Source organism: Drosophila nasuta, chromosome 3, assembly GCF_023558535.2.
Source record: "Drosophila nasuta strain 15112-1781.00 chromosome 3, ASM2355853v1, whole genome shotgun sequence".
In the NCBI taxonomy this organism is placed as follows: Eukaryota; Metazoa; Arthropoda; class Insecta; order Diptera; family Drosophilidae; genus Drosophila; species Drosophila nasuta.
In genome coordinates, this window is record NC_083457.1 from 50,733,146 (window position 1) to 50,758,111 (window position 24,966).

Here is a 24,966-nt window from a genome sequence, read left to right on the forward strand (position 1 = left end):
CGATTTTAATTTTACTTAATTTGTGCTTCTCCCTTTTTTTTTTAGATTCCTCGTACAAATCGTCGTGGGGCTCCCACAGCTCGACACAATCGCAAGGTGAGTGAACATTTCAAAGTGAAGACATTTGTTAAAGCAATTAGTGAAAATCGGTAAAGTGTACTTGATGTTTTAAAGGAAAAATCAAAGCTGTTATTGCAAAAGATATCAGCTACAACATGTTCAGAGTGAAGGAAAGAAATAGAGATAGATAATTGACTTTAGTATCTCAAAAAGTCTCTTACTAGTTTTACATACATTTAGCTTTCTATCATGTCTATATTTAATAGAAAATACTTAAAGCCTGACCAGAAATCCGTACCAAGAAAATAAGGAATGCAAATATTAAATGACATCATGAAAATGTCGAAATTCTTGTTTTCTTTTTCAATTGATTGAAGACTTTATCAGCAAAGGAATATTTTAAAGTTTACAAATGCAAAGAGAAGAAAAGAAAATGAAACAAAAAAAAATAGTGAAGAAAGAATAGAAAAGAAAACAGTTAAGGACAATTCGGAATTTTCCACATAAACAGATTAAGTCAGCAACAAAAAAAGGAACATTAAACTGATAATACAAATTTAGAAATCAACATTACATTACTTAATTTTGTATACATCCAAGTTTAATCTTATCTTTTGTTTTTTTTTTTTTATTGTATTAGGTAGGTCTTTTTATCATTTGCCATTCTTTTGGCATTCTTTTTATTTATATAATATTTTAAAACTGAGTTATATTCTTAGGTACTTGTTTTCAATTTTCAAAAAGTTAAATGATATCTCAAGTAAAAATAACATATTACAAGTTCAAAAACTTTGCTCAGTTTGCCAAACTTTGAAGCTAACAAATTGGCATATAAAGAATTCGAGTCTCCTCGAACTTTGTGAGCACCAAATGATGGGAAATTATTGGCCACAAGTCAATAAAAGTAATGCATAAATATTTAAATTTGTGCTCATTATCAAGCAAAGAACACACACACAACAAATACGTGTGCGATTATGCTGAAAAGGAAGCTCAGTGAACCGTGCAAAATGCTTTACAAAAAAATAATGTGTATCGAACAAATCAACAAGCATCAATTGAACACACATCAAAAAAAGAAAGGAAAAAAGTAACAAGGCGAAAAGGTGTTGACTACACGTGTTGTTGTCCGTTAGTCCCTTAGTCAGTCAGTCAGTCAGTTAGTACAGAGAAGGGTTCAACAGGGTGCAATGAAGCGAAGCGAGGACACGCATAAGGATGCAGAGGGGTTCAACACACACAGTGTTTAACCTGCTCATTAAGCTAGTTATGAAAACACTTAATTGAAAATTACGAAAACAAAACCGAATCGCTTGGGGCGAGTGCGTGAAAATCTCGGATGAAAAGTGTTTGACATAAAATTTACACAAAAATTTCAGCTTGGTTGAATGTTTTACGCTGCCAGCTAGATGATGCCATCGAAATCGTGCAGCTAAAGTTTTTCTTTGTACCCAAACCCAAACCCAACTCAACTTAACCACCCACCCAGTGAAGCAGCGAAGCATCCAGAGCAGCCGACACCATCCATTCCAGTGTTCCTGCTGTGATGTGATGCTCAAATGCAATCGGGCGTCTTTTGTGCTCTTCGCAGTTGAGTGGCCACGTAAAGCGCAAAGCGCAAAACCCAAAAATGTCATATGAAAAGTTCTCATTTGTTCACGATGTTGTTGCTGTTGTTGTTGCCTCTTTTTTGCACAATAAGTGACAACGAAAACAACAGCGGGCGGTGCATAACCACTCAGCCATGCCCTCTATTCCATCTCCAACTCTATGTCCTTTGGCCGTCGTCGCCTGTCGCCCGCTGCCTGCGGCTTTAATTTGTATAGAGCGTGAAGTTTGCCACAACTTGAACGCATTTTGACACTCGTCTCTCGCCTCTTGTGAGATCTCTCTCGGTCTCTCTGAACACTTTTAAATTGAATTGCCAGCGGCATTGTTTTGCTTCTCTACAATCATATTCCATTAAAATGAAACAGACGACCGCATTGCTCATGTCACAGTCACAGTCACACTCCAGGTCCTATTCGGTTGCCTTCGGCTCTGATTTGTGCTTTGATGACAGCACTGTGATAATGTTTGCACTGCGGTTGAATTGATAATGCCTTTGATTGCCTTGTTTTCTAGTGTTTGTGCAACACAAGCTCACATTATTCATAACTGCTTAGCTCTCACAGACAGTTTGCTATCTGCTCGAGGCAAATTTCTGACTGGGTTTCTTAAGTGATCTTATCGAGCGTGTAAAAAAGATGATAGCAATAGATTATGTCGATAGAATGTTAAAGGATATGTCACTAGCAATCGAGTCTCCTTAAAACTCTTGTTTATTATATATAATATCTATTATATTTTATTTTGCAATGGGAAATCTAAGAAAAGATAATGTCAAAGATTAGATCTTTCACTGAAAATTAAGATATTCTTTATTATAATTTTTACAGCAGTTCCTTATAAGTTTATAGGATTTTAAATTACAATTTAGCTTCATAGAATAATATAAAAGTTTATAAAAGCAGAGACTTTCAAAGCTTTGAAAATATGTCGTGATTGGCAACGAATTGTTAAACGACCTTAATAAGAATGCATTTTTTTGGTATGGCAATTTAAAATAAATGGTTTTGTCATACTTATTTTGCTTTTTTTCTTTATTGTCAGAAATAAAGTAGCATTTCTGTATTTTAGCATTCCTACTGTTTCTCTACTTAATAATTTATACTATAGTAGACTCATATTAATATTAATAAAGTTCCATTACTTCGTATATATTATTTAATAATACATTTTTGAATTTTAACTTAAATAACATTTTTAACACAATTTTCTGTCTTTAATATACCAATTGCTATTTTAACATACATATTATTCTTTCATCAATATAGTAATATTTAGTTTGTAACGGTGGTATCTCATTAACTTGCCACCAGAGAATCCTCAATTCATACTCTACTTACATTCTTAATATTATATTAATTTCTCGTTTAATCCCTTGACTTGTATTTCCCATTTCGACCGATACTAATTTGTTTGTTGTTCTATTTATTTTTCCGATTACAGGCTACAGCTCGAATGCGCTGAGCATCAAACATGATCCGCACACACAACTACGGCAACCTGGTAAGTGTCACAATTGAATGTTGAAAAACAAACCCGTTGCGTGTGTGGTGTTCCATTAAAAGCATTTAAAGTGTAGGCATACTCGTAATATGCAGTAATAGAAGGTCCTTAAGTCCACGTGCCGCATTGTTTATGCCTCAATCTGAGGGCAAACATAAACACATCAACTGCTGTTGGAAGAAAAGGTTTTTTAAAAGCGATGCTGTTTGGCTGTTTGGCTGTTTACCAACTAATACTAATAAAGTTGCACAGTTGAAATGTGCGCACGTTGCAAGTGGCACTTGAGTTTCGGGTACGGAACGCGATTTCTTTTCAATTCGGTTCTTTTTTTTTGTACTTCTTTACTGTTGAAACAAATACCACCACTCGAAGTCAAAGTGAGTGTTTGCGAGTGAGTCGTGCGTCATTTGATTCGCCCTCGCTTTAAAAAATGTGAATCGCATAAACCCCCGAAATACTGTCGCAAATCAAAACCTTAAATACGCCACTTCAAATCGAATGGAAACAAAAGTGCGGCACATTCAAGGCAATACTCATTCGCATTCCCCGTTTCATTCACATTCACATTCACATTCACATTCACAGTTGCAGTTGAATTGAAGCGTAATGGAAACAATTGAAATGCCATAAAGGATTCTCAATTAGAGAGCGGCCCAGACGCACTCAAAACGATGCCAAGAACTTGGCTTGGTTTTATCTCCCTCTCTCTCTCTCTCTCTCTCTCTCTGTCTCTCTTGTGCATTTTTTTTGCTGTAGCTGTCAAATTTTTGACGGCCGTTGCATGAATAAGACGCGTGCCACAGCAAAACTGTTCATTGTAGCTGCCGTCGGGACATTAAATTGCTCCAAAGAACAATGCAAAGAAACAATGCTGCAGACTCTATGAATTTAAATGATGCGAATTATGAAGCAGAGCAGCAGAGCAGCAGAGCAGCAGAGAGCAGAGCAGAGCAGAGCAGATGTGTAACCTTTAGCTAGAAGCACCTGCGCTGGGCGCCTAAGAGTATGCTAAGCTTTTTGCTGTCGCTGCGCATGCAGGAAATGCGCGCCGGATAATAAGTGAAATGGATATTCAACTCGAAGTGAGTGTGTGGGTGTGAGTGTACTCAACAATTGTGCGCAAATGAACCACATTTGTACAGCGTCGCCTGTAAGTGCAGTTTTCGGTAATGCATTTCATTTCATCAGCGGAAACGTAACTTGCCCACGTCTATTTTCCTTATTTTTTTTCGATGTTGCCTTGCGTTATATATTTCGTAATGTATTCCGTTTTTGGCAGGTCCTTCATTAACATTTGCATAAAACACTTACACACAAAAATGGAATAAACTAATGTGCTGCAACCACCTTTTTTCTTTGCAGATCCATATCAAATGTTCGGACCCACCAGCAGCAGACTGGCCAGCTCAGGTGAGTTCAAAAGCATAAAGATACAGGTGCTTAGATTAAGTTGATCAAGCCAGCGTGGGGCACGTGCCCCGCAATGTGTCCATAAGTCAACCCCGCACACACACTCGACTCGCCACTCGAGCTGCATTTCATTATCATATCAATTTCTGGCTGAGATTCTCCTCGGCTTCTGGTTTAACGTTAGTCACTGGCTACACCGCGGCGTCTGGTTGCGCCCTAACAAATTAACCCATTGCATGCACACCTCGTGGTGAAACCCGTCCCCCCTCCCCTTTTACAGCTTTTCTAATTTATGCGAAAGGTGCTTTTCGGAAATTTATTATCCGCGCATATCGGACGTGTGTGTAAGCGTTGCTCTGGGCGTGGCTCAGCTCCCTACATACATACTTCTCTATATATTTTTGAACTTTATGCGATTGCATTTAGTCAGCACGCGCCCAAAACTGGCATTAAAAAATCAAAAAAATAACTTATGAAAGGGTTAAAAAGTGGGTGTGCATTTATCACTTATGATTAATTGCCAAAAAGAGAGTCGGAAAAAAACGGTGCAATGTGAAAGGGTTTTTATGGTACTTGTGATAAATAATCCTGTGAAAAACTTTGAGTTCATTGCATTCATAAACATTTATGTTTATTACTTAATTATGTTATTTTATTTTCACAATTTAAAACCTGTTTTGTAGGCTTAAAGTTTATGTTCACTAAGTTTTTTGTGCGATCAGCCTAAATAAATGTTTCTACAATAAAATAGTTGCTTACTAAAAGTAATTTCCATTAGGGTTTTAAACTAAAACTAAAACATATGATTCGGTTTACGATCGGTTTGAATAAAAGTTAATTCAGTAAAGACTCAGTAAATGTAATTTCTATTATTTTGTACTATTTTTCAGATTAAAGAAATAAGTTGATTTATAATGATAAAACACCCTACATTTTGTTTTCTTATTATATTGATATCTTATATTTATATTAATTTTTTAAAGCTATAATTTTAGTAGATTTCTAAAATTTTTGTGAATCCTTTATTTTTAAAGCTTATATTATATAAAGAGCAAAAAATGACCTTTTAAAATCTATAGCAAAATCTTGAATAGTGATTATACAATGTAAAAATGAATCAAAGAAGGCAAGTTCTTAAATCAAGGTAACAATTTTACGTATTCTTAATACTAAAATAGATTTTTTAGATTGTGTTTTAACAATTTTTCAATTTCAAGTTATTATTTGAAGAATTTATCTTGAAGATTTTGATTCAATTTTCGGCTTTTTTTTTTATCTATGTGTCATTTTTCATTAAATTACTTTGATTAAGTTGAAAAAATATAAGCAATTTAGCTTCTTCTCCTTATTTTTATTTCTTGTACATATTTTATTATTTATGTACATATTTGAATTAGATTTCAATTTCATTTTAACTCATCATAGTTTTACACTTCATAATCAAATGTTATAATTTTAATCTATTTGAGTATTAAAGCACAACAAAGCTTAACTTTTACATAAAATTGATTTTTTTATCAGAGTTTTGCTTTAATTTTTGTGAATTTTCAATTTCTGCAGTGGCATTGCATTGTATTTGGTTAGAATAAAATCAATAATTCGTATTGATTCTATGCCAGGATGAGCTTTGCCCTGGGCCGCCATTGTTGACCAGAGCTGAACCCCTTAAATAACCCCACCAAAGGATGGGGGAGGGGCCGCGCCCCCTTTTCGCCTTACTCCAGCATGGCTGGCAAACATGGCGTTTGAACGGAATTAGCATAAAAATCCAGACGCCCCAACATTTTCCGGCGCGACATTTACACGAACCGAGCGCCATTGCGAAGCGTCTCTCTCTCTCTTGCTCTTTCTTTTGCTTGCTATCTCTCTCTGGCTCACACTTTCTCTGTCTCAGTCAAGCTCATTGGGTTTGTTGTTGTGTGCTGTGTGGTTTAGGCCGTTGCCAAGTTGCCGCTTAAGTTCAACTTGAAGTTAATCGCAAAAGCTCACTGAGAAACACATACACACACACATACACACAGTGTGCGCTTTCGCTTTTTGGGTGGCAAAAATGCTGTTTTTGATTAATTATGGCTTCCTTTGGACACGGAACCGCTTTGTTAGCCAAGTCCGGTCTCGGCCTGCAAGCGCAATACGTGCCTCTTGCCTCATTTGCATATGCGCTCAGACACAGCTGCAACTTGTGCATGCAACGCCAAAAGAGTGTAAGAATACAACATAAAGCAACTCTGAAACTCAAATGAAAACTACATTTACAACTAGCTGTTGGTCTGCGAGTCGTGACATAATTGCCACCAACGAAAAAAACTAAAAAAAAAAACTTGTTTATAATTAAAAAAGGTGCTGCCCTAAGTGCAGCCTCAGTCGGCAACATCAAAGCAAATTGTGTAAAAGAAAAGTCCCTTCTGCTTTAGCTAATTACTCCCAGTACTTTAGCTACTTTTTTCCGCCTTTAATTTTGCTCAACCAACTTATTTAATTAACATTTCTAAGAGGTGCTCCAAATGTCAAAAGACAAGTAATTGAAAGCAGCAAAAAAGTGCGAAAAAACGTGCTTAAATTAAGAATAACTTCTTGAATCATAATAAGATTATGCCAAATTCTTAATTTGCTATATTTGATATATGTATTCTTCTTTCTAGAATGCCAAAGTCCCAAAGTTAAACTCAGAATACAAATTCTCAATTCAAGAAGATCAGAATTCTAGAATAATTATAGATCGGTTATTCCAAATTACATTCTTTTTTAAAGAATGCAAATATAACAATATCGAACCCAGAGCAAATATCTCAATGTAAGATTAATAGCTTTTAAATAAGGAGTATTTTAAATTATGAAAAATAGAAATTGTTCATTTGTTATTTAAGAGCACCTTAAATATTAAATGCAAAAACATAATATGTAAAAAAAACTAACAAATCGTTAGTTGACTATTATATTCTATTACTAATGTTGCTCACTCTCTCAAAGCTAATTCGTCCTTTGTCAGTTTTCCATTTATTACACAAGTGTCTTGCTGGCAAAAAGTATTACAAAGTTTTGCAGACACCATACAAGCAGCATATTTATGACTTTTAGTTGAGTTAACTTTCAATAATATTTGTAGAATTGTAGAATTGTTCAAGCATTTCATTTATCGTCTGCATCTTCAGTTGACCTTTTGAGTTGCCACAATCAAAATTCAAATGTCGTCGCGCATACTTGCGATTTTCTTTTGTGCGTGTTAAAACATTTACAAAATTATTATTATTGTGTATTGTGTGAATGTGTGTGTGTGTGTGTCAGAGATTCGGCACGCATTCATTGCAGACATCATAAATCGCTTAATCATTTGGCAATTAGGCCGTGCCCCAGGACAAAGTCTCTCTCTCTCTCTTCGTTGTTCTGTTCGCTGTCAAGCGAAAGCAGCGCAAACGCAACACACACTAAAAAAGGACACACACAAAGTGAAAGAATAGAAAGGGGAAGGGTTTTCCAACGAGGGATGAAAACTGACAGCAATAGGCAAAGGCAAAGGCAACGGCCCTGGGAAGTTAACGTTAAGTTGGCTTTCACTGTTTGCTAACGGCGGTGGTGTCCTGGCCACCAGGACGAGGACGAGGATTGCTCATGTGTGAGAACGTCATGAATATTGCGTTAATTGCAAATCATGGCCAAGAGAATGTGTTAAGTGCCAACACGACGATGACAAGGATGAATGATAACTTCACTCCGAGTCGCAGTCGGATTCGGAGTTGGAGTTGGAGACGGACGACGCTCATCATCAAAAGGCGTGGCAAAACAATTGACATGCCATTAAGTCAAAAGAACACACAAGCTATGTCCTTTTACAAGCTAATGTGCTATTTATGAAACCGGAGACTGACAAGCAAACCAAACATAGTGTACTATTTTATTCGAATTTATTTGTTATTCTGAGTGTTCAATAGCAAAAGAGTAATTCACAAATTTAAGTAATGCAAAAAAATACTATCTTAAATGGTCATTACAATTGAATTCTTATTATGTTTTGAAGAAATGTTAACTGACGAAATACTTATTTTTAAGTACATAGAAAGCACTTTCTTTGTATCAACATATTCAAGGTATTTATAAAATTCCATAAGACTCATTAAGTTATGTATAAAACAAAAACAATAATAAATATGAAAACTTATAAATTTTTTTAGTCATACAGGAATTATAATAATTCTTTAAATTTAAAATTTTAATACGATAGGAGAGCTTTTCAGTCAGGCTTTCCTTTTGCTAGTTAACATTATTTCTGTTGCTCAAAGTCTTTTTGACTCAAAATTACTATTCTAGACTCTAGAAGGTCACACATTTCTGATTTTTCTTTTAAATGTAATAAAGAAAATTAAATATTTAGAAATTAAAAAATTTTCTTATTGTAGAAAATCAGAATATACATTAATTTAAGCTTCCAAATTTTAATATGCTATTGGAGAACAACTTCTTCTGACCCAATCCAACTACTCGAATGTATATAGATAGATAGTGACACAGTTGTAATGCTGGTGTTAAATTACCTTAAATCATCTTTATTTTTTGATAATGAGCATTATTTCTATACCCCAATATCTGCTTCTTTTCTGACCCGAACTAACTACTCTAGATAGTGACACAGTTCTAGTTGTTGTCTTGAATATTCTTCAGCATGCTATATCATATCCGGTGCTTTTGACTTAGTTGTAATGCCAAGTTGCAAGTGCTACAAAAAAGCAGCTGCAAGGGGAGCGCACACAAATTTATCGAATTGTTGTATAACATAAATATCGGCAACCCTCAAACTCAAACTCAAGCTCAAGCTCAAGCTGGCACAGCACAGTATGATCCCTCCTTCTTCGAGTGTACAGGAGGGAACCCAGCGGCGTGTCGGAAATGCTTTATGGCACTTTTGCATGCCACAAAATGCTTACTTTGTGCCACATCCAGCAAAAAGCAAAAGCAGTCAAAGTTAATTTTATGCTTGCTGGTTGATGGTGTCCAGCAGCAACAGTAACAGCAGCAAAAGGACTAAACTAAAGGATATGCTCTTTTGACGGACATTTAGGCAGGCAAAATACTGCCATTAAATGCCATTTATATATATACTATACTATATTATTTCTATTTCAATTTGAGTGCCAAAAAGTCATAAAGCATAAACCAAATATATTTTGTCATTTCAGGCTCTGGTCAGATACAATTGTGGCAATTCCTGCTCGAGCTGCTGTCGGACTCCAACAATGCCAGCTGCATTACCTGGGAGGGAACCAACGGCGAGTTCAAGCTAACCGATCCCGATGAAGTTGCTCGTCGCTGGGGCGAACGCAAATCGAAGCCGAACATGAACTACGATAAACTGAGTCGCGCCTTAAGGTAAGTTAAACGATTTTCTATTGTTGTCGGGGTTGTTTTGTTCGCTCAAGTGCTGCTAATTAGTCTAGGATCTGGTGCAGAAAATAAAAATGCTGCCATGTGTGCAATTTGCTCTAATGCTGCTCATCAATCGATAGATTCGTCGCTGATTAGCCGCTTTGATGACAATTGTGCCGCAAAATCAACGAAAAAAACGGCAGATTTTATTGGGAAAAAAAATACGACATAAGTGAGCGTTTATCTTGTGGGCGTGGCAGGACAAAGAAATTCAATAAGAAATTGTTTTCGTAACCTAATCATAAATCCAATAAATCTCGTTTTGCAATCTAATTGCTGAATGTCCAGCTGAATGTGATTTCAGTAGATGTTCAAGGCTTGTTGTTGTGTGTTTTTCTTTGCTCAAAAGTTGCCAGAAACATATGCAGAACTAAGTATTTGTGCAACGGTCAATTTGTTAAGCACACACAGCACCAAACAGTACACAAAAAGAATTGTCAACCCTTTGGCAGGAGGGGATTGCTCCTTGAAACTGTCACTTGCAATCAGGCGGCCAATGAGTGCCAATGCCAATGAAGGAGAAGCTGACAATTCAAGTGGAAGAATCCTGGCAGCCAATTTGCGATAGACACACAATCAACATGTAAATAAATGTAAAAAGTGTTGGATAAAGCGCACAGCTTGAGCAACAACAAGCCAAAGCAAAGCAGAGCAAAAGGAAAAGCCTTTTTTTGATGTGCGGAAGCGTCAACACGTCCTCTGCCTGTGTGTCTCTCTGTCTGCCTATCTGTCTGTTGCTCTGAATATATTTTTATGTTTTTTTTTCCTCCTCCTTACACATTTCAACTCAATTGAACGCAGTCTCAGTCATCTCTGCTTTCATGTGTGCAAAAGAAATGTGAGCTCTCAAAAGTATGCTACACATTTGTTTGCACTGCTCTAAACATGTATGTGTGTGCGTATGTGTATGTGTGCGTGTGTGTCTGTTTGGGTGTGAATTAAAACACAGCAGCCATGTAAGTCCTCGCCACATAAAGACAACAAGGACAAGTGCTTTAATGCTTCATTTGCCTTGTTTATTCACAGCCAGATGCCCTTTTGTTGGCCACTCGGAAGACACACACACACACACACATGTGTAAATGGGTTTTACTTTAATCCTTTTTTGCTGCTGCTGTTTGCTTCGCTGATTGTGTGCTTTGTCCCGCGTCCATCATCAGTCATTGATTGGTTTTGATTGTTTGCTCCATGGAGCGCATTGCATTCCCTTCAAATTGCATTGCCCATTGTCTCTCTCTCTCTCTCTCTCTCTTTCTCTCATGATTTTTTTCTGCTGCTGCTTTTAATTTATGCCATTAATTGGCATAATTTATGGCCGATTGTACACAAAAAGATTGCGCAAAAAATATAACAACAAAAATATCCAAACGTAACGGAATGCATTATTATGCCAATTTGCATTAAAGCATTCGCTTGAAACGCACTCGCTTCGCCGGTTTCGTAATTTATTTAAATCATTTTTTCAAGCGCAGAGCATTTCACATTCTATGTTATGTGCAGTAGAAAATGCTTAATTATAATGACAATTATTATTATTTCTATTTAAATTGAATTAAAATTGAAACTTAATAATATCTGATTACTATTTTATTTTTAAATCATTTTCTTGAAATTTTATTTCCAACTATATTAGATTAAAACAATATTTTTAAAATGAAATTTCGCAAATTGTATTGTACAGCTTTTCAATTTATTCAAACGATTTTTTTATGACTAAATAAAAAACAATTAAATATAAAACAATTATTAAAATATAAATATATTACTTAAAGCTGTAAAGTTTACTTTAAATGGCTTGAAGTTTTGTGTTCTATTTTATTAGCTTAAGACAATTGTTTCACATTGTATAAAATTTTAATGTCTTTTCTTAGAAGCTTCTAAAATAAATTTTTAGCATTCTAAGCTGTTAATATCTTTTCGAATTTCTTAAAATTGAATGTTATACTTCATTAGCTAAAGGCAAAGTATTCAGATTGGAATTTCCTTTATTAGTTTTCGCATAGTATAAAGCTAATATATCTTTCTATATGCCCAGTACCAAAACTATTATTAATATTTCAAGAATTGGTAAATCAAATTTAAATTGAGGACTTCGGTAATTTTAATCTCATTTTGTTTTATTATTAATATATTTAATGTTGCACACATACTTAAAATAAATACATATAATTGTTTATGTTATACTATATATTTATTCAAACTATTTATATTTATAGATTTCTCAGAATTTCTTTAAATTTAAAGTTATAATGTTATAATACATTATTGGCATTCAGTTTGAAATTTCGCAAATTTAATTGTTTAGTTTTCCCATAGTGCAAAGCTAATGAATCTTTCTATGTACCCAGAAAAGTAAGCAAAGAAAAGCAAATAAAATATCAGGCCATCGTCTGTCTTGGTCACGGGTCTTAGAGAGGACCCCAAGAGTCTGACAATCCGACTGACTGCCTGCCCCCTCGTCAACTCCTTGCCCTCGTCTACTGCTCGATTGTTTGACTGTTGTTGGCTGGCTGCCCAAGCAATTTGGTTTTGCGCTGTGCCACAAATTTCTATTTGAGTTTATGCGCAAGGCGTTGCCATTTAATTGCCAGGGCGAAAGACTGTAGAGGGGGGAAGGATGGAGAATGGAGTTGGTTTGAGGCCATGTCAGGGGTGTCTAGCACTAAAATCGCTTAATGTCAGCAAATTAACTTAAAACGCATAAAGCGCGCATTATTTTGTAATTATTTATTCACTGTGTCCGGCAGCAGCAACTTTTGTTTGCATTTCCCATGGTCAGATGGCCATCCCCCCTTGAGACTTAACAGCGACATTTACTCATCCAGCCCATGGCATTTATTTATTTGCAGATACTACTATGACAAGAACATCATGACCAAGGTGCATGGCAAACGCTATGCGTATAAATTTGATTTTCAAGGCCTAGCAGCGGCCACACAGCCGGCGGCCAGTGATCCCACCTACAAGTATCAGAGCGACCTGTTCATGACGCCATATCATCACAGCGCGAAGCTCAGTTCGTTTATGAGTCCACATCATGGCATGACTTCTTCCTCAGGTGAGCAAAGACTTAATCTATCATATGAATATGTTAAGACAATTGTTATACCCGCTACCCATAGGGTAGAAGGGTATTACAACTTTGTGCCGGCAGGAAATGTATGTAACAGATAGAAGGAGGCATCTCCGACCCTCTAAAGCAATAGTCAACAGCCGAGACGATCTAGCCATGTCCGTCTGTCTATCTGTCCATCTGTCTGTCTGTCCGTCTGTCCGTATAAACACCTAGATCTCAGAGACTATAAGAGATGGAGTTATAATTTTTTGTCGACACCATTTGTTATATTTGCCACGCCCACTTCCGCCCCCGAAAATCAACAACAATCAAATAACAAGCGTAATTTTAAAGCTAGAGTCGCCAATATTGGTATATACAATAGTAAATATAGTAGTTGTGATTCCTTAAAATTTGGGATCAGATAAAAATTGTGGAAGTTATTAAAGAAATACTTTTGTATGGGCAAAAACGCCTATTTACTATGTAGGGGTCTTAGTTGCTTTGGCTGACAATCTGGTATATTATGGTATATTTTAAATGCGGTAATATATCGATATACCAATATACAATTTTTACTATTTTTGTAGTATTTTTGGTATATTTTGAGAATAATACCGCAATATTTTGCTTTTATTCAAAATGTTTAGCGAATATTTCACAGTCGAGCACACTCGACTGCAGCTTTCCTACTTGTATTTAATTTATTTCGTTCTCTTTGCAGCTTCCATCTTTCCAACGGCCGCTTCGTGGGGCAACTGGGGCAGTCCGGCAACGAATCTGTATCAGCCGCACTCGATGAGCCATGTGACGCCATCGCATGTGGCGCCGCACCTCAGCTCCTATCCTCACTACGCATGACCATCATAATATGAGAGCAATGCCAGCGCCAGCGGTGGCAGCGCAGTTAGCGTTGGCGTACCCAGCGGTGCTGGCATTATGAGCGGCTTTGGCACCACCACCACCAACAGCAGCGGAGGAGGAGGTGGCGGTGGTGGCGCAAGCCTTGGAGGAGGCAGTAATGGGGGAAGTAGTGCCACCGCAACCACCAGCAACAGCAATAGCAGTAATCTTAATGGAGGAGCCCACACACACGTTGCCAGCAATGCGGATGCGGTGAGCAGTGTGAGCAACAATCTGAATCTCAACACGGCCACATTGACAACGGCACCGACGCATGCCGGCGCCAGCTTTGGCCTCGGTGTGCCCGGCATGGGCATGGGCGTGGGTGTGGGCGTTGGTGTCGGGGTGGGCGTGGGCGTTGGTGTGGGCGGCGGCAATTCGACGCTCAACTCGCTGGTCGTCGGCAATCGCCTGATGAACAGCAGTCTGCCGTCGCTGCTCAAATGATGCCACTTGGAGAAGTTCGGCTTGAGCATTGGCGGTGGTCCGCCTCCCCCAGCAGCAACGCCCGCCGGCGCCGTTGCTGGTGACTCAACGCTGGACAGTGGCAGTGGGAGCAGCACTGGATTGCCATATCCTCCGGGTCATCATGGTGGCAATTATGTGTCAGCGAGTGTCAGCGGACATGGCACTGAGCGTTCCTTCTATGACTATCTGGACATGAAGGGCGGCGGAGATCAAGCGACGTTTTTATTGTAACTGTAAAACTGTAACCAAAACCACCAGCAAACAAAATGCAGCAACTGTAGACGGATTTTACTCGTAGCCACTAGCGAAAGAACCATTCCCAAAAGAAGAAGAACAACAACAACCCCCCAACAAAGCATACATCTAGGTGTGAGTGTGAGTGTGAGTGTGTGTGTATGAGTGTGTGAATGAATGTGTATTTAATGTATTTTAGTTGTCGTTGTTGCTGTAAGTTAAGAACTCTTTAACTATCATACATATGAGAAGCAAACAAAAATAGTTTTCCAATTAACAATTTTTCGGGGCATCCCAAAAATATATTCAACAAAACACTCGCTCTATGTGTAGTCTCATAAATCTATGTACGAATATATATTGCGGCATTTTGAATTGTTGTTAGCATTTTGCCACTTGTTAATAGAAAGTGAGTCATTCGATTTCTCAAGTAATTCTTAAAAAAACCAAAATAAAATCAATACAAAACCATAGAGAATATTTCTAAGCAAAATGTATAATTAAATTGATAAGCATAAAAGTCGAAAGTTTTCGCTTCAATTTACTCTATAGAGAACTCTTTAGTGTTTGTTGTCAGCGACCTGTAAATAAATATATATTGCATTAAGTATACATAATTCTATTTCCATTTTCTAGATGAGTTTCCCAGCACAAAATTCGATTCATCATTTCAATTCCAATATTTAAAGCGCTTTGATCTCAGCGACTCCAGAGACGCTTCTCCTCCACTCTTTGCTGTTAATTACAGCGTATTTTCTAGTCGAGTATTCTTTGTTGAATTTCCTATTTAATTTTCTTGTATTATTTGCAAATTCATAAACCAGAATGATTTATTTATCAGTTCGATATGGTTGACTGTGATAGTTGATTGTACAGTTAAAACTCTTGAATATTTTTGAAACAACCGAATTACATATAAATAATAAAAAAAAAAACAATTACATCGTATATTAAAAAACCAAATATCTTAAAAAGCATAAAATTAAAAACTCTGTGTGTATAAAAAATATTTATAAATTTTAAGCGCAAATTTAACACAAATAAATCAATGTGTGTAATTTTAATTGTATGTGTAATTGAGATATGCAACTTTATGCTAAATCTAAATGTAAACAATTTTTAAATTCTGAATGTAACTTTACAAAATACCTAAGGAATAATACAAATAACCAACCCACACGCCCACATTGTGTCCCCCTCTAATAATTAAGTTGATTTAAGTGAATAATTTCAACAAAAATAAAACCCGATTCAAGAACAATTCTCACTCTCGTATTTTTTTTTGTACTCCTCAATGTAGGTTTTATTGTTATTTACACCAGATATTACATATTTTTATTTTACCTTAATATATAAGTGTTTGCGCCTCAACTATTCCGATGGCTTGTTGAACCACTTGAACTCGTAATGCTTCAGGGAATTCTCTGTTGGCAAATTAGCGATTTCGCTTGCATCCAATCTACGCCAGCTTATGCGAGGCTGGTAGCCGAACTCGTTGGCAATGTACTCAATGGTACGTAGCACAGAATCCTCGCCGATTGCAAAGTAATTTCCTTCTTTGTCGCCATTCCTACTACCGGTTTCCTCATGACCGTTGTAGTCCAATAAATATTTAAATTTGTACAAATCTCCCGCTTCACCCGTTTGGCTCGATCCGGTTTGGGTTGAAGTCAACGCTGGCTGTTTGCCAGACGAACCGGTCGAACCGGTTCCCGTTTTGGTTGCTGTCGCTGCTAAGCTTGGAGAGTTGGCAGGAGACTGACCATTAGCGGGTAAGTTTTGTGTATTGGTTTCTGGCTGCGCTAAGCCATTGTTGCTAGCAGCCGCGTTGCCAACTGCTCCGATAGCCGGCGTGCCTGTTTGAAGAAATGTAATTAGTAGGGTAATTAATTTAAGTACTGACTGCTTAAAAGCTGAAAATAATTATGAATCAGCTGCTTAGCTTACTTATTGGTCGGATCTCGCTGGCAGCGTGTGTGTGTTCTGGTGTTGCATGCGTGTGTGGAGCTACAAATTTGTTACCCGTTGCTGCAGGCAGCGGAATAACAGTTTGCTGCAGTGTGTTGTGCTTTTGTGTGGTGAGTTTGTGCTGTGCGGTTTGTTTCTGTGGTGTGTTGTGTTTTTGATTCGCCACAAGCTTGGGAATGATTTGAGAAGCTGGAAGCGCCACTTTCTGCATTTTGTCTACAACAACTCTATTCAGGCGATCAGCAGCTGCAAAGGCGGCATCAAATTGCGATGGTGTTGCAGCTGTGGCATGATGTGTGGGCGTCGCCTTCTCTTTGTGCTGAGATTGGGCACTCTGTTTGATCTTGTTGGTCAAGGGCAATACTACTTGCTTCATGGCTTTCTCAACATTATCCTTCGTTAGCGGTTTAGAAGCCGCTAATTGGGATAGTAACGTATGTGTGCTTTGTTGAGAAGTCTGCTTTGGCTTTGTTGGTGTTCCAAAGACTTGCTTATTCAGCTGCTCGCTGTTGTTGGAAACTAAGGGAGCACTCAGCACATTCAGATTCAAGGATGGTTTCTGCACTGTCGGCGAATTGTTCGGTTTCTGGTATGTTGCCTGGGAACTTGCACTAATTTGGGACACCTTTTGATTATCCTGTTGTTTGACACCGAAAGTTGGCGTTCCAAAGACATGACTCTGCAGATCCTTTGGTCCAGTTGTCGCTGGAGTTAGCTTCGGCGCTTGTGCCAGATCAATGCTAACCTTTTGCACCTCCTTTGGTGGCTGCAAGATCTGGAAAGAGCTGGGGTTGAGCTGCGTGTTCAGTGGCTGGTAAACTGGTTGTGCATTGTAATTGTTGCCGAGTTGAGCCTGCTGAGGCTTGACGTTTTGTTGGAATTGTTGTGAAGGCTTTGGTGAGACAGGAGCCACTTTAACAGGAGTGCCGAAGGCGTGACTTTGTAAATCCTTTGGTCCTGTTATCGCTGGAGGAATCTTCGGAGCTTGCGACAAGTCAATGCTCACCTTTTCAATCACCTTGGGTGGCTGATGTGTTTGGAATGTGCTAGGATTGAGGTGCGTATTCAGTGGTTGGTAAGCCGGTTTCGGCTCCTTTGGTTCCTTGGGTGGCTGCTGGATATCGAAAGTGGTGGGCTTAATCTGAGCTTGCTGCTGGATTCCTTGATTCACAGGAGTGCCGAAGCTATGACTCTGCAGATCCTTTGGTCCAGTTGGCGCAGGCGTAATTTTCTGCGTCTTAGACAGATCAATAGTAACCTTTTGTACTTCCTGAGGCTTAGAAATAGTGTTGGTCGGGAACGTGCTGGGATTAAGCTGAATGTGCAAAGGCTGAGGAGTTGCACTGCCTGGTTGCAACTTGTTTTGTGTGGGTGTAGTGTGTGCTTGTTGCTGTTGTGTGTGCTGCTGTGCATGTGGTTGTTTGTGCGGACTGGCTGCAATTTGTTTGTGTGTTTGACTCTCTGCCAGCGCAGCATCAATTGAATGCGCAATGGACTGCTGGAAAGGCAGCGCCACATTGACGCCACGGTCAACGTAGGTTTGATCGGCTGCTTGAGAGACTCCCAAAGGCTTGTCAGGCAGTAGACCCTGCACCTCACCAGTGGAAGTTATCCTAACAGGACCCCGTGCTGGGGCAGGAGCTAACAAGCCCAGAGGTAGACTGGATGTCTGGTCAGCTAGAGACACTTGAGCCTGGCCAGCTGCAGTTACAAGAGGTGGACTGGCTGGAGTCACTGTAGCTTGCTCCGTTGGGATTTTTGGAGCGAGGTAAGTTGAAGTTACTGAAGGTTGGCTAGCTGGGAGCACCTGAGACTGAACCGTTGAGGTTGAAATTGCTTGAGGCTTTGCAGTTGAAGTCACTTGAGGTTTAACTGTTGAAGTCACTTGAGCTTGGTCTACTGGAGTCTTTGGAGTCTGGCTAGCTGAGGACTGAGCTTGGGTAGCTTGGGTCACTGGAGTCTGTCCTTTTGGCGGACCCTGTGGTAGACCCACGGCCAGAACTGGCGCCTTAGTAAGTGAAACGCTGGGAAGTGAGGCTTGGCTAGCTGGGGTCGTCGGGACTGCGCTCTGAGTCTGACCTCCTTGAGCTTGGCCCTGAAGCAGAGCGTTCATCTTTTCTGTGATCTGGCTGACAGCCAGTTGGGCCAGCTTAAAGGCCTGCTTCTGGTAGACAAGGGGCAACTTACTTGGATCTGTAATCGTTTCTGGTGCTAGCGGCAGCGACAGCGGACGTATCTCAGTCTTGTGATGCTGAGCTGGACGCTGAGCTGGCTGAGCAGGTGATGAAGTAGCTGCTGCTGCTGGAGCATTATTGGTTAGGAAGCAGCCGGAGCAGGCAGGTCCAGCAAAGCTTTGCTTTGGCGGCGGAGCACGCGTCGTTGTAGCGACAGCTGAGTGAGAGAGAGAGCAATCTTGTAGTGAAAACGGGATAAATAATATAATTAGGAACTTACTTGTGCTGGGCTTGCCAGGAGGAGCTACGTAGGGAAAACTCTTCATGGAAATAATGCGAAATTTGCCATTTTCGTCGGTGGCATAAACCGTAACATGGTAACGTCCATCGGCGGTGATAAAACCAAATTCGCCCATCACAATGCCCAGCTCATCTGAACGAGAGAGAAGAGGAGATTAGCTCATACTGTCTCACTTTCGTTATGAATATCCGAATGTTAAATCAGAGCTTAATTCAGCTTGTTCATTCTTTACATTTTCATGTTTGAATTTATTTATATTTTTACTGCGAGTTTGCCTAAACCAAACCAGACAAACAGGGACTGTCTGTCCGTCTGTCCGTTTCTCAGCCCGTTCATAAAGATAAGCATCTAATAAACTGTATCGATAATGACAATCGTCAACAGTTTTGTGTTGTCGCTGTTTTTTTTTTTGCCTACGCATGCGCATATTTTATGTTACGCTTTTTTTGGTCAATGGCTTCTCTCATAGTTTGATTGTCAAGGGGAAGACTTATGTGTAGTATACGAAGAACTGTGTCTACATCCTGCTTCAGCCACCCACCAGATGACACCTGTTGTCCATCTACAAATTTGTGATGTTATAACTTTCTGGTTCTGCACGTCACTTAAACGAGTTTTCATAGACTTATCGACGTTCTTATCGTTGAGCTTGGAAGTATTTTAATGTCGATTATTTGTGCATAAATACTACAATAGCAACAATACCTGATTTTAGTGGCTTTAAATGTTTTATCATTCGCCATAACCATAACCATAATCATTAAATTGCTCAACAATGAAAACAATCAATAATTTATGCCTTTTATCATCTTTAAGTTATGTTTCCAGACTACAATTTCGCATATTTTCAAGTGCAGCTATTTCTATTATTAACTCTTTAGTCAAGGTCGAATGCAATATACTTAAAAGATTCATTATTCCATATACAGATTGTAGTTGAGGTCGAACTTGAATTTTGTTTTGATTATGGCAGCTTGAAGGCTACTGTTCTAGGAGGTGAAACACTACCATTTGAAAATATTTTCAGAATTTTCATTACCATATATTGTTGTTATAGAACTTTGAATATTAAAATTTATGCTGTTCATAAAAGTTTGTATCTTCCATATTTTTTACGACCTTGTTAATCAAGTTGACCATTAAGAAATCCGTTCATAAAATTCACATTTTGCATAAATATTTTGAGTACCCTAGTTCTTGGCTCCCTTAAAATTTTTGTTACTTTTGGAATTCAAAGATTCAAAATATTATTAAAATTATTTCACAAATAATTGTAGAGGGTTAAATAACAGCTTCAATTGCACCGTTAAGCTGGTTTTATAACAATCCTTGTTATCTGGAACGCAATAATTGAGTGAGTATAATAAATTTATGGCTATCGACAAGTAGCACGCAGATGAATTATTAATCGGATTAACGAGTTTATAATCGTGATCAGTAAAAAAAATTCCCAATCGATTTATCCTTCTCCAGCTGACTGTCTTATTTTAATGAAATTTAATAAATTACATGCTCCAGATATGGCTGCCAAGAATCTCACAGTCGAGCACGTGCGACATTTACTTTCATACTTGTTTTGGGCTAAGTTATAGCACTCGAGACATGCCTATATAATATGTATGTCCATAATCGTAAAATTAGGGAGTACGAATATATTTCAAATATTCTGGTTTATCATTTTGCAAGATTAGAATTTATTGTGATGTAAATATGCATAAGAAAGAAGAAGAAGCAAACATTTCTTGTTTGGAGCTAAACTGGAACTGAACAGATTAAAGCGAAATTTGGAAAACTTTTTGAATATGCAAAAAAAAAAACTTTAGAAACTATTTTGATTTATGGAAAGTGTTTCGCAGAAAAAGCACTCTAAACTAATACACATCACACTATTAATAGTTTCTGCCAGACGTTTAAAATTTCATCTACTAATATAATAATAATTTATGATATGGATTTGTGTATTTATTGTGCATATATAATTTTTGAATCTGCACAACAAGTTACCCCATATAATTTGCAATACAATTTGCACAATTTAAATATGTTTAAAATTTGTATATTGAACTCTGGCATTTCGGTATCAGAATCAGAATCCAAAGTAAAATTCGAAACGGAATTATAAATATTGAAAAGTTGCCTGTTTCGCATTGGTATTGAAATGAAGCAAATCCATAAATAAGACACAACATTGTCTAGTAGAACGTTCTCTACGTGTTATGCAAATCGCAAGAGTTCTTTCTGTTTTCTATGGTATTGATAATTCAAGCATAAAGTGTGTCTATTGTTGCCGCAGGGAGTTGACAATGTGCTATGCGATTTTATTAGTTAATCGTAGAACGACGCTGAGGCATTCCAATTGATGACCTGCTGCACATCAGGTGTCAGTTGCACTTGCAATTAAAATTGCAAACTCGTATTGTGCGGCATTGCACAAGCGAAAATATTTAGTTGCGTTGCATCTTCGCAATGCAATGCAATGCAATGGACAAAAGTTCAAAAGTTGTTGCCTTTTTTGTCGTCGCATTGTGTGTGTTTGTTGCACGTTTGCATTTTAGTCGCATGTGGCAGCTGGCGTTGGAGATGGAGATAGAGATGGAGACGCGACGATGACAATAATGACGCATCTCAATTTGCATATATCGGTTTCGGTGTCAATCAATTACGCGTAATAACAAGTAATATCAAGTAATGCCATCATTAGTGTCAGTTCGCAGAGTAAACTGCATCAATTCGATGACCTTGGCTCACCTCGTTGCTCTGCGCGATGTTGCTGCTCCTCGATGGTAAATCCCAAATTTATAAGGACGAACTGTGGCTGCCGTTGCGCTCAGACTGTTGCCACACAGCACGGCCAGTAGCTTTGAAAAGAATGCACAATAATTAAATCACTTAACACATAAGCACAAACACTCACACACACACACTTACAATACAACAAGCTGCCAAAAAAGTTTGCTTCATTTTTGTGTTATTTTATTCTTTTGTTAATTGATTAATCGATGAGTATTCACACTTTTTTCCTTTTTTTTAATTGATTAAGATTTATCAATGTTCTTTTCGGATTAATTGATCAAGTTATCGCTTAAACGTTTGGCTGATTATCATTAAGTTGTTGACAAATTCGTGGCAGAAGGCGACGCGTCTCTCGGCAGAATTCGCTTAGTGCAGAGCAAGCGACGTTGAAACACTCCCCACGGTGTTCGACGACGAATTGACAAACTTAAGAATATTTGGTAAACATTATAAAACATCAGCACAACGCACAACAGGCATCACATCTACATCTACTAAGCGGACCTGCCTGAGAGTGTGTGCGTGTGAGTTTTGCCTCTGCTTCTGAGTGTCACTGTGTGTGTGTGCTAGCAAGTTAGTAAGAAGAATAAACTTGATACTCTGCTATCTGCAGAGCCCGTTAGCTTTGCATAAGTTTATTCTAAACTAGTGAAAACTGCAAATTATGTTATTTGAATATAAAAATAGACGATGACTTCGATGCACATTTTATTTGTTTTTGTTTTAATGAATTTTAAATGAAATTTTAGAACCTGAAAAGTGTTAGTGCTAACACAGAAGTGTATCAACATGTTGTATTGCATTTCTTCTCATGTATTTCAATTTCTTCTAATTTTTTTTTTAAAGACAAATCAAATTTATTATTTAATCAGATATTAACGTTCTGCAGGTTATTGCCAAAGAAGAATTAAATGATTTGCTATGGTTAAATTTCTAGTTTAATTGTTATGGTAATTTACTCCTGGTCTGTTTTTAATTGAAGTGGAAGCATCTAATCAAATTATTCACAAATTTAACCGCGATTGTATTGAATAACAATTTGCTATGAAAAAAAAAAAACGTATTGTGTCCTTAAAATTTTTGAAATGGGTTTATTGCTTATCAATAAAATATAAAACATGGCTGGTCATCGACTCTAAGTCTTGAAGTGCTAAAATAAAGAGTATGCATGTGCAATGATGCTATCTTTTATCAGAACCATGTTGCAGCACATTTACATATGCTTGTGTAGTGGAATGAGGAAGCCATGTTAACAACTTGCATTATCAATCAATGTTCTGGGGATGCGTTTTACTGCCGGATGCACGCAAGTTGCTTCAGGTGTGCTGTCAATTCGTTTTAATTGAAATTTCGTTGTCAAGATCCATGCGCAATGTGTGCAACTAATTCATTTACATATCAATTAATATGCAAACTACTTTAGACTCATCAATACATGCAAAATGGAAAACTAATTAGCACTGCCTAAAAGTATGCAACAAAATTTTAAACTGAGCTCATAAAGTTCGTTGCCTAAGTCTTTTGATTTAAGGGGCTTTAATATGACAGCCTAGAAGTATGTAAGTTTTCTTTTAATGATTTATTTGTTTTAGTGGCGCACACATACACATGTGATTATTAAAGATGAACTCCATTGACCTCTCGCTGTCATAGTTGTGACGAATTGTCTTCGAATGAATTTCGACGCTCGTTTCAGCACTTGTTCTGATTTATAAATTGGAAGTACAACCTAAATATTTCCTAGCTTCACTTTTAGAAATTGCAAATAGTATTGAATCCTATGTTACGGTATTAAATGCAAATAACATATTGTTCTTTATGTTAATTGAAACTAATTAACTATATATAAATATTAGAACTGAGCAGCAAGTCACGAAAACCATATGTGATTTATTCACGCTTGATTTTTAACAAGCTGAGAACCTATAAATTATTTACAATAGAAATTAATGTAAAATAGCATGTCGGATCTTAATAGGCTTATATCACATTTTATAAATTCATTAACTATTCAACACTTACTTAAATCGATTGTAATATAGATTGAGCTACCAGATTTAGGACGCTAATCAAGATTTACTAAGTTGGCAATACTTTTAACCATAGCAAATAAATGCAAGTACTGATAAAATAATTGTAATTTTATATTTGGTAAACATAAAAATATTCACATTATGAATTGTGTTAATAACTCTTAATTTCTTAGTTAGGCGTAATTTTCTTTTTCTACTACAAATCCACGATTTTCTTTTGTTTACTTTTTTAAGTTATTCGTTTGACAGTTTCAGACCTAACAACATAGCAGACGCTTTTAAAATGCAACTTGTAAAGCGGCTTTAGTAATAAATATTAGGCTCGTGAGTTAGACAAAAAAGAGTCTCCATTAATAGCCCAGATTCAGATCATATTGCAGAAGGTCGGCGGCATTTTAAAAATGCAAATTGAAATTAATTAATTTAGTTTGGTGATCTTAATTATATTAGACGTTTGTCTTTCGGTGTGGTGTAAAAATTAGCATCAACTGAGACACACACAAGATACACACACACAGAGTAACCTTCAAAATAAAAATTTATTGATTTGCCGTTGATTTTTTTGGATTTTGATTCGCGTTAGTGTCCAACAAATTTGCTTTCCGCTAATTGATAAAAATGTATGTAGATGCACAGCTTTCGTTATGTACCTTTTAATTACAAAGAAAACAAAATGTAAAAACACGTTTAGCAAAAGCAAAAACAGCAAAAAAGGTTTGCAAATTTCGTTAATGATGATGCAAAATGAATGTGAAGGTCGTGCGGCTTCGACTTCGACTTCGACTTCATCTTGGGCTTCAACCATAGTGCGTAACGTTGCTTGGCTGTAGATATTAGCAGAAGCAAAGAAGACCACGGAAAAAACCGGGTTGGCATCCAGTTTTAATATAATATATAAAACAACTCTTGCGTCAGACTTTTCATTTCGTTTTAGGCCCAGAACGCGTTATGCTAATAATTAACTGATAGTATATTTTAGCTATTATTAGCCTATTACCTATTGTATAGTTTTTTATAACAAGCTAAATGGATAATTTA

The 24,966-nt window shown here is 37.5% G+C and overlaps 3 protein-coding genes across 5 annotated transcripts in view; 2 read left to right on the top strand and 1 right to left on the bottom strand.

Moving 5' to 3' along the window:
• LOC132792223 (DNA-binding protein D-ETS-3) overlaps nucleotides 1–14,010 on the top strand; it is a 32,559-nt gene extending 18,549 nt beyond the window's left edge. For all 3 annotated transcript variants that reach the window (XM_060801486.1, XM_060801487.1, XM_060801488.1), the window contains 6 exons: nucleotides 46–96; nucleotides 3,112–3,171; nucleotides 4,534–4,581; nucleotides 9,753–9,942; nucleotides 12,849–13,057; nucleotides 13,779–14,010. In XM_060801486.1, coding sequence (XP_060657469.1) covers nucleotides 46–96; nucleotides 3,112–3,171; nucleotides 4,534–4,581; nucleotides 9,753–9,942; nucleotides 12,849–13,057; nucleotides 13,779–13,915 — 695 coding nt within the window. In that variant the 3' untranslated portion in view covers nucleotides 13,916–14,010. The remainder of the gene's footprint in view (nucleotides 1–45; nucleotides 97–3,111; nucleotides 3,172–4,533; nucleotides 4,582–9,752; nucleotides 9,943–12,848; nucleotides 13,058–13,778) is intronic.
• Nucleotides 13,994–14,656, top strand: LOC132788295 (period circadian protein-like). Its single transcript, XM_060795628.1, has 2 exons — nucleotides 13,994–14,381; nucleotides 14,457–14,656. The coding sequence occupies exons 1-2, from the start codon at nucleotides 13,994–13,996 to the stop codon at nucleotides 14,654–14,656; spliced, it is 588 nt and encodes a 195-aa protein (XP_060651611.1).
• A 1,345-nt stretch (nucleotides 14,657–16,001) lies between these two features.
• On the bottom strand, nucleotides 16,002–22,063 carry LOC132788296 (protein lethal(3)malignant blood neoplasm 1). Its single transcript, XM_060795629.1, is given in 6 exon segments — nucleotides 16,002–16,515; nucleotides 16,607–19,018; nucleotides 19,082–19,234; nucleotides 21,851–21,893; nucleotides 21,895–21,960; nucleotides 22,031–22,063. Coding segments are annotated over 6 exon segments (3,192 nt in total). The 3' UTR covers nucleotides 16,002–16,030.
• Between the last annotated feature and the right edge of the window lie 2,903 nt (nucleotides 22,064–24,966).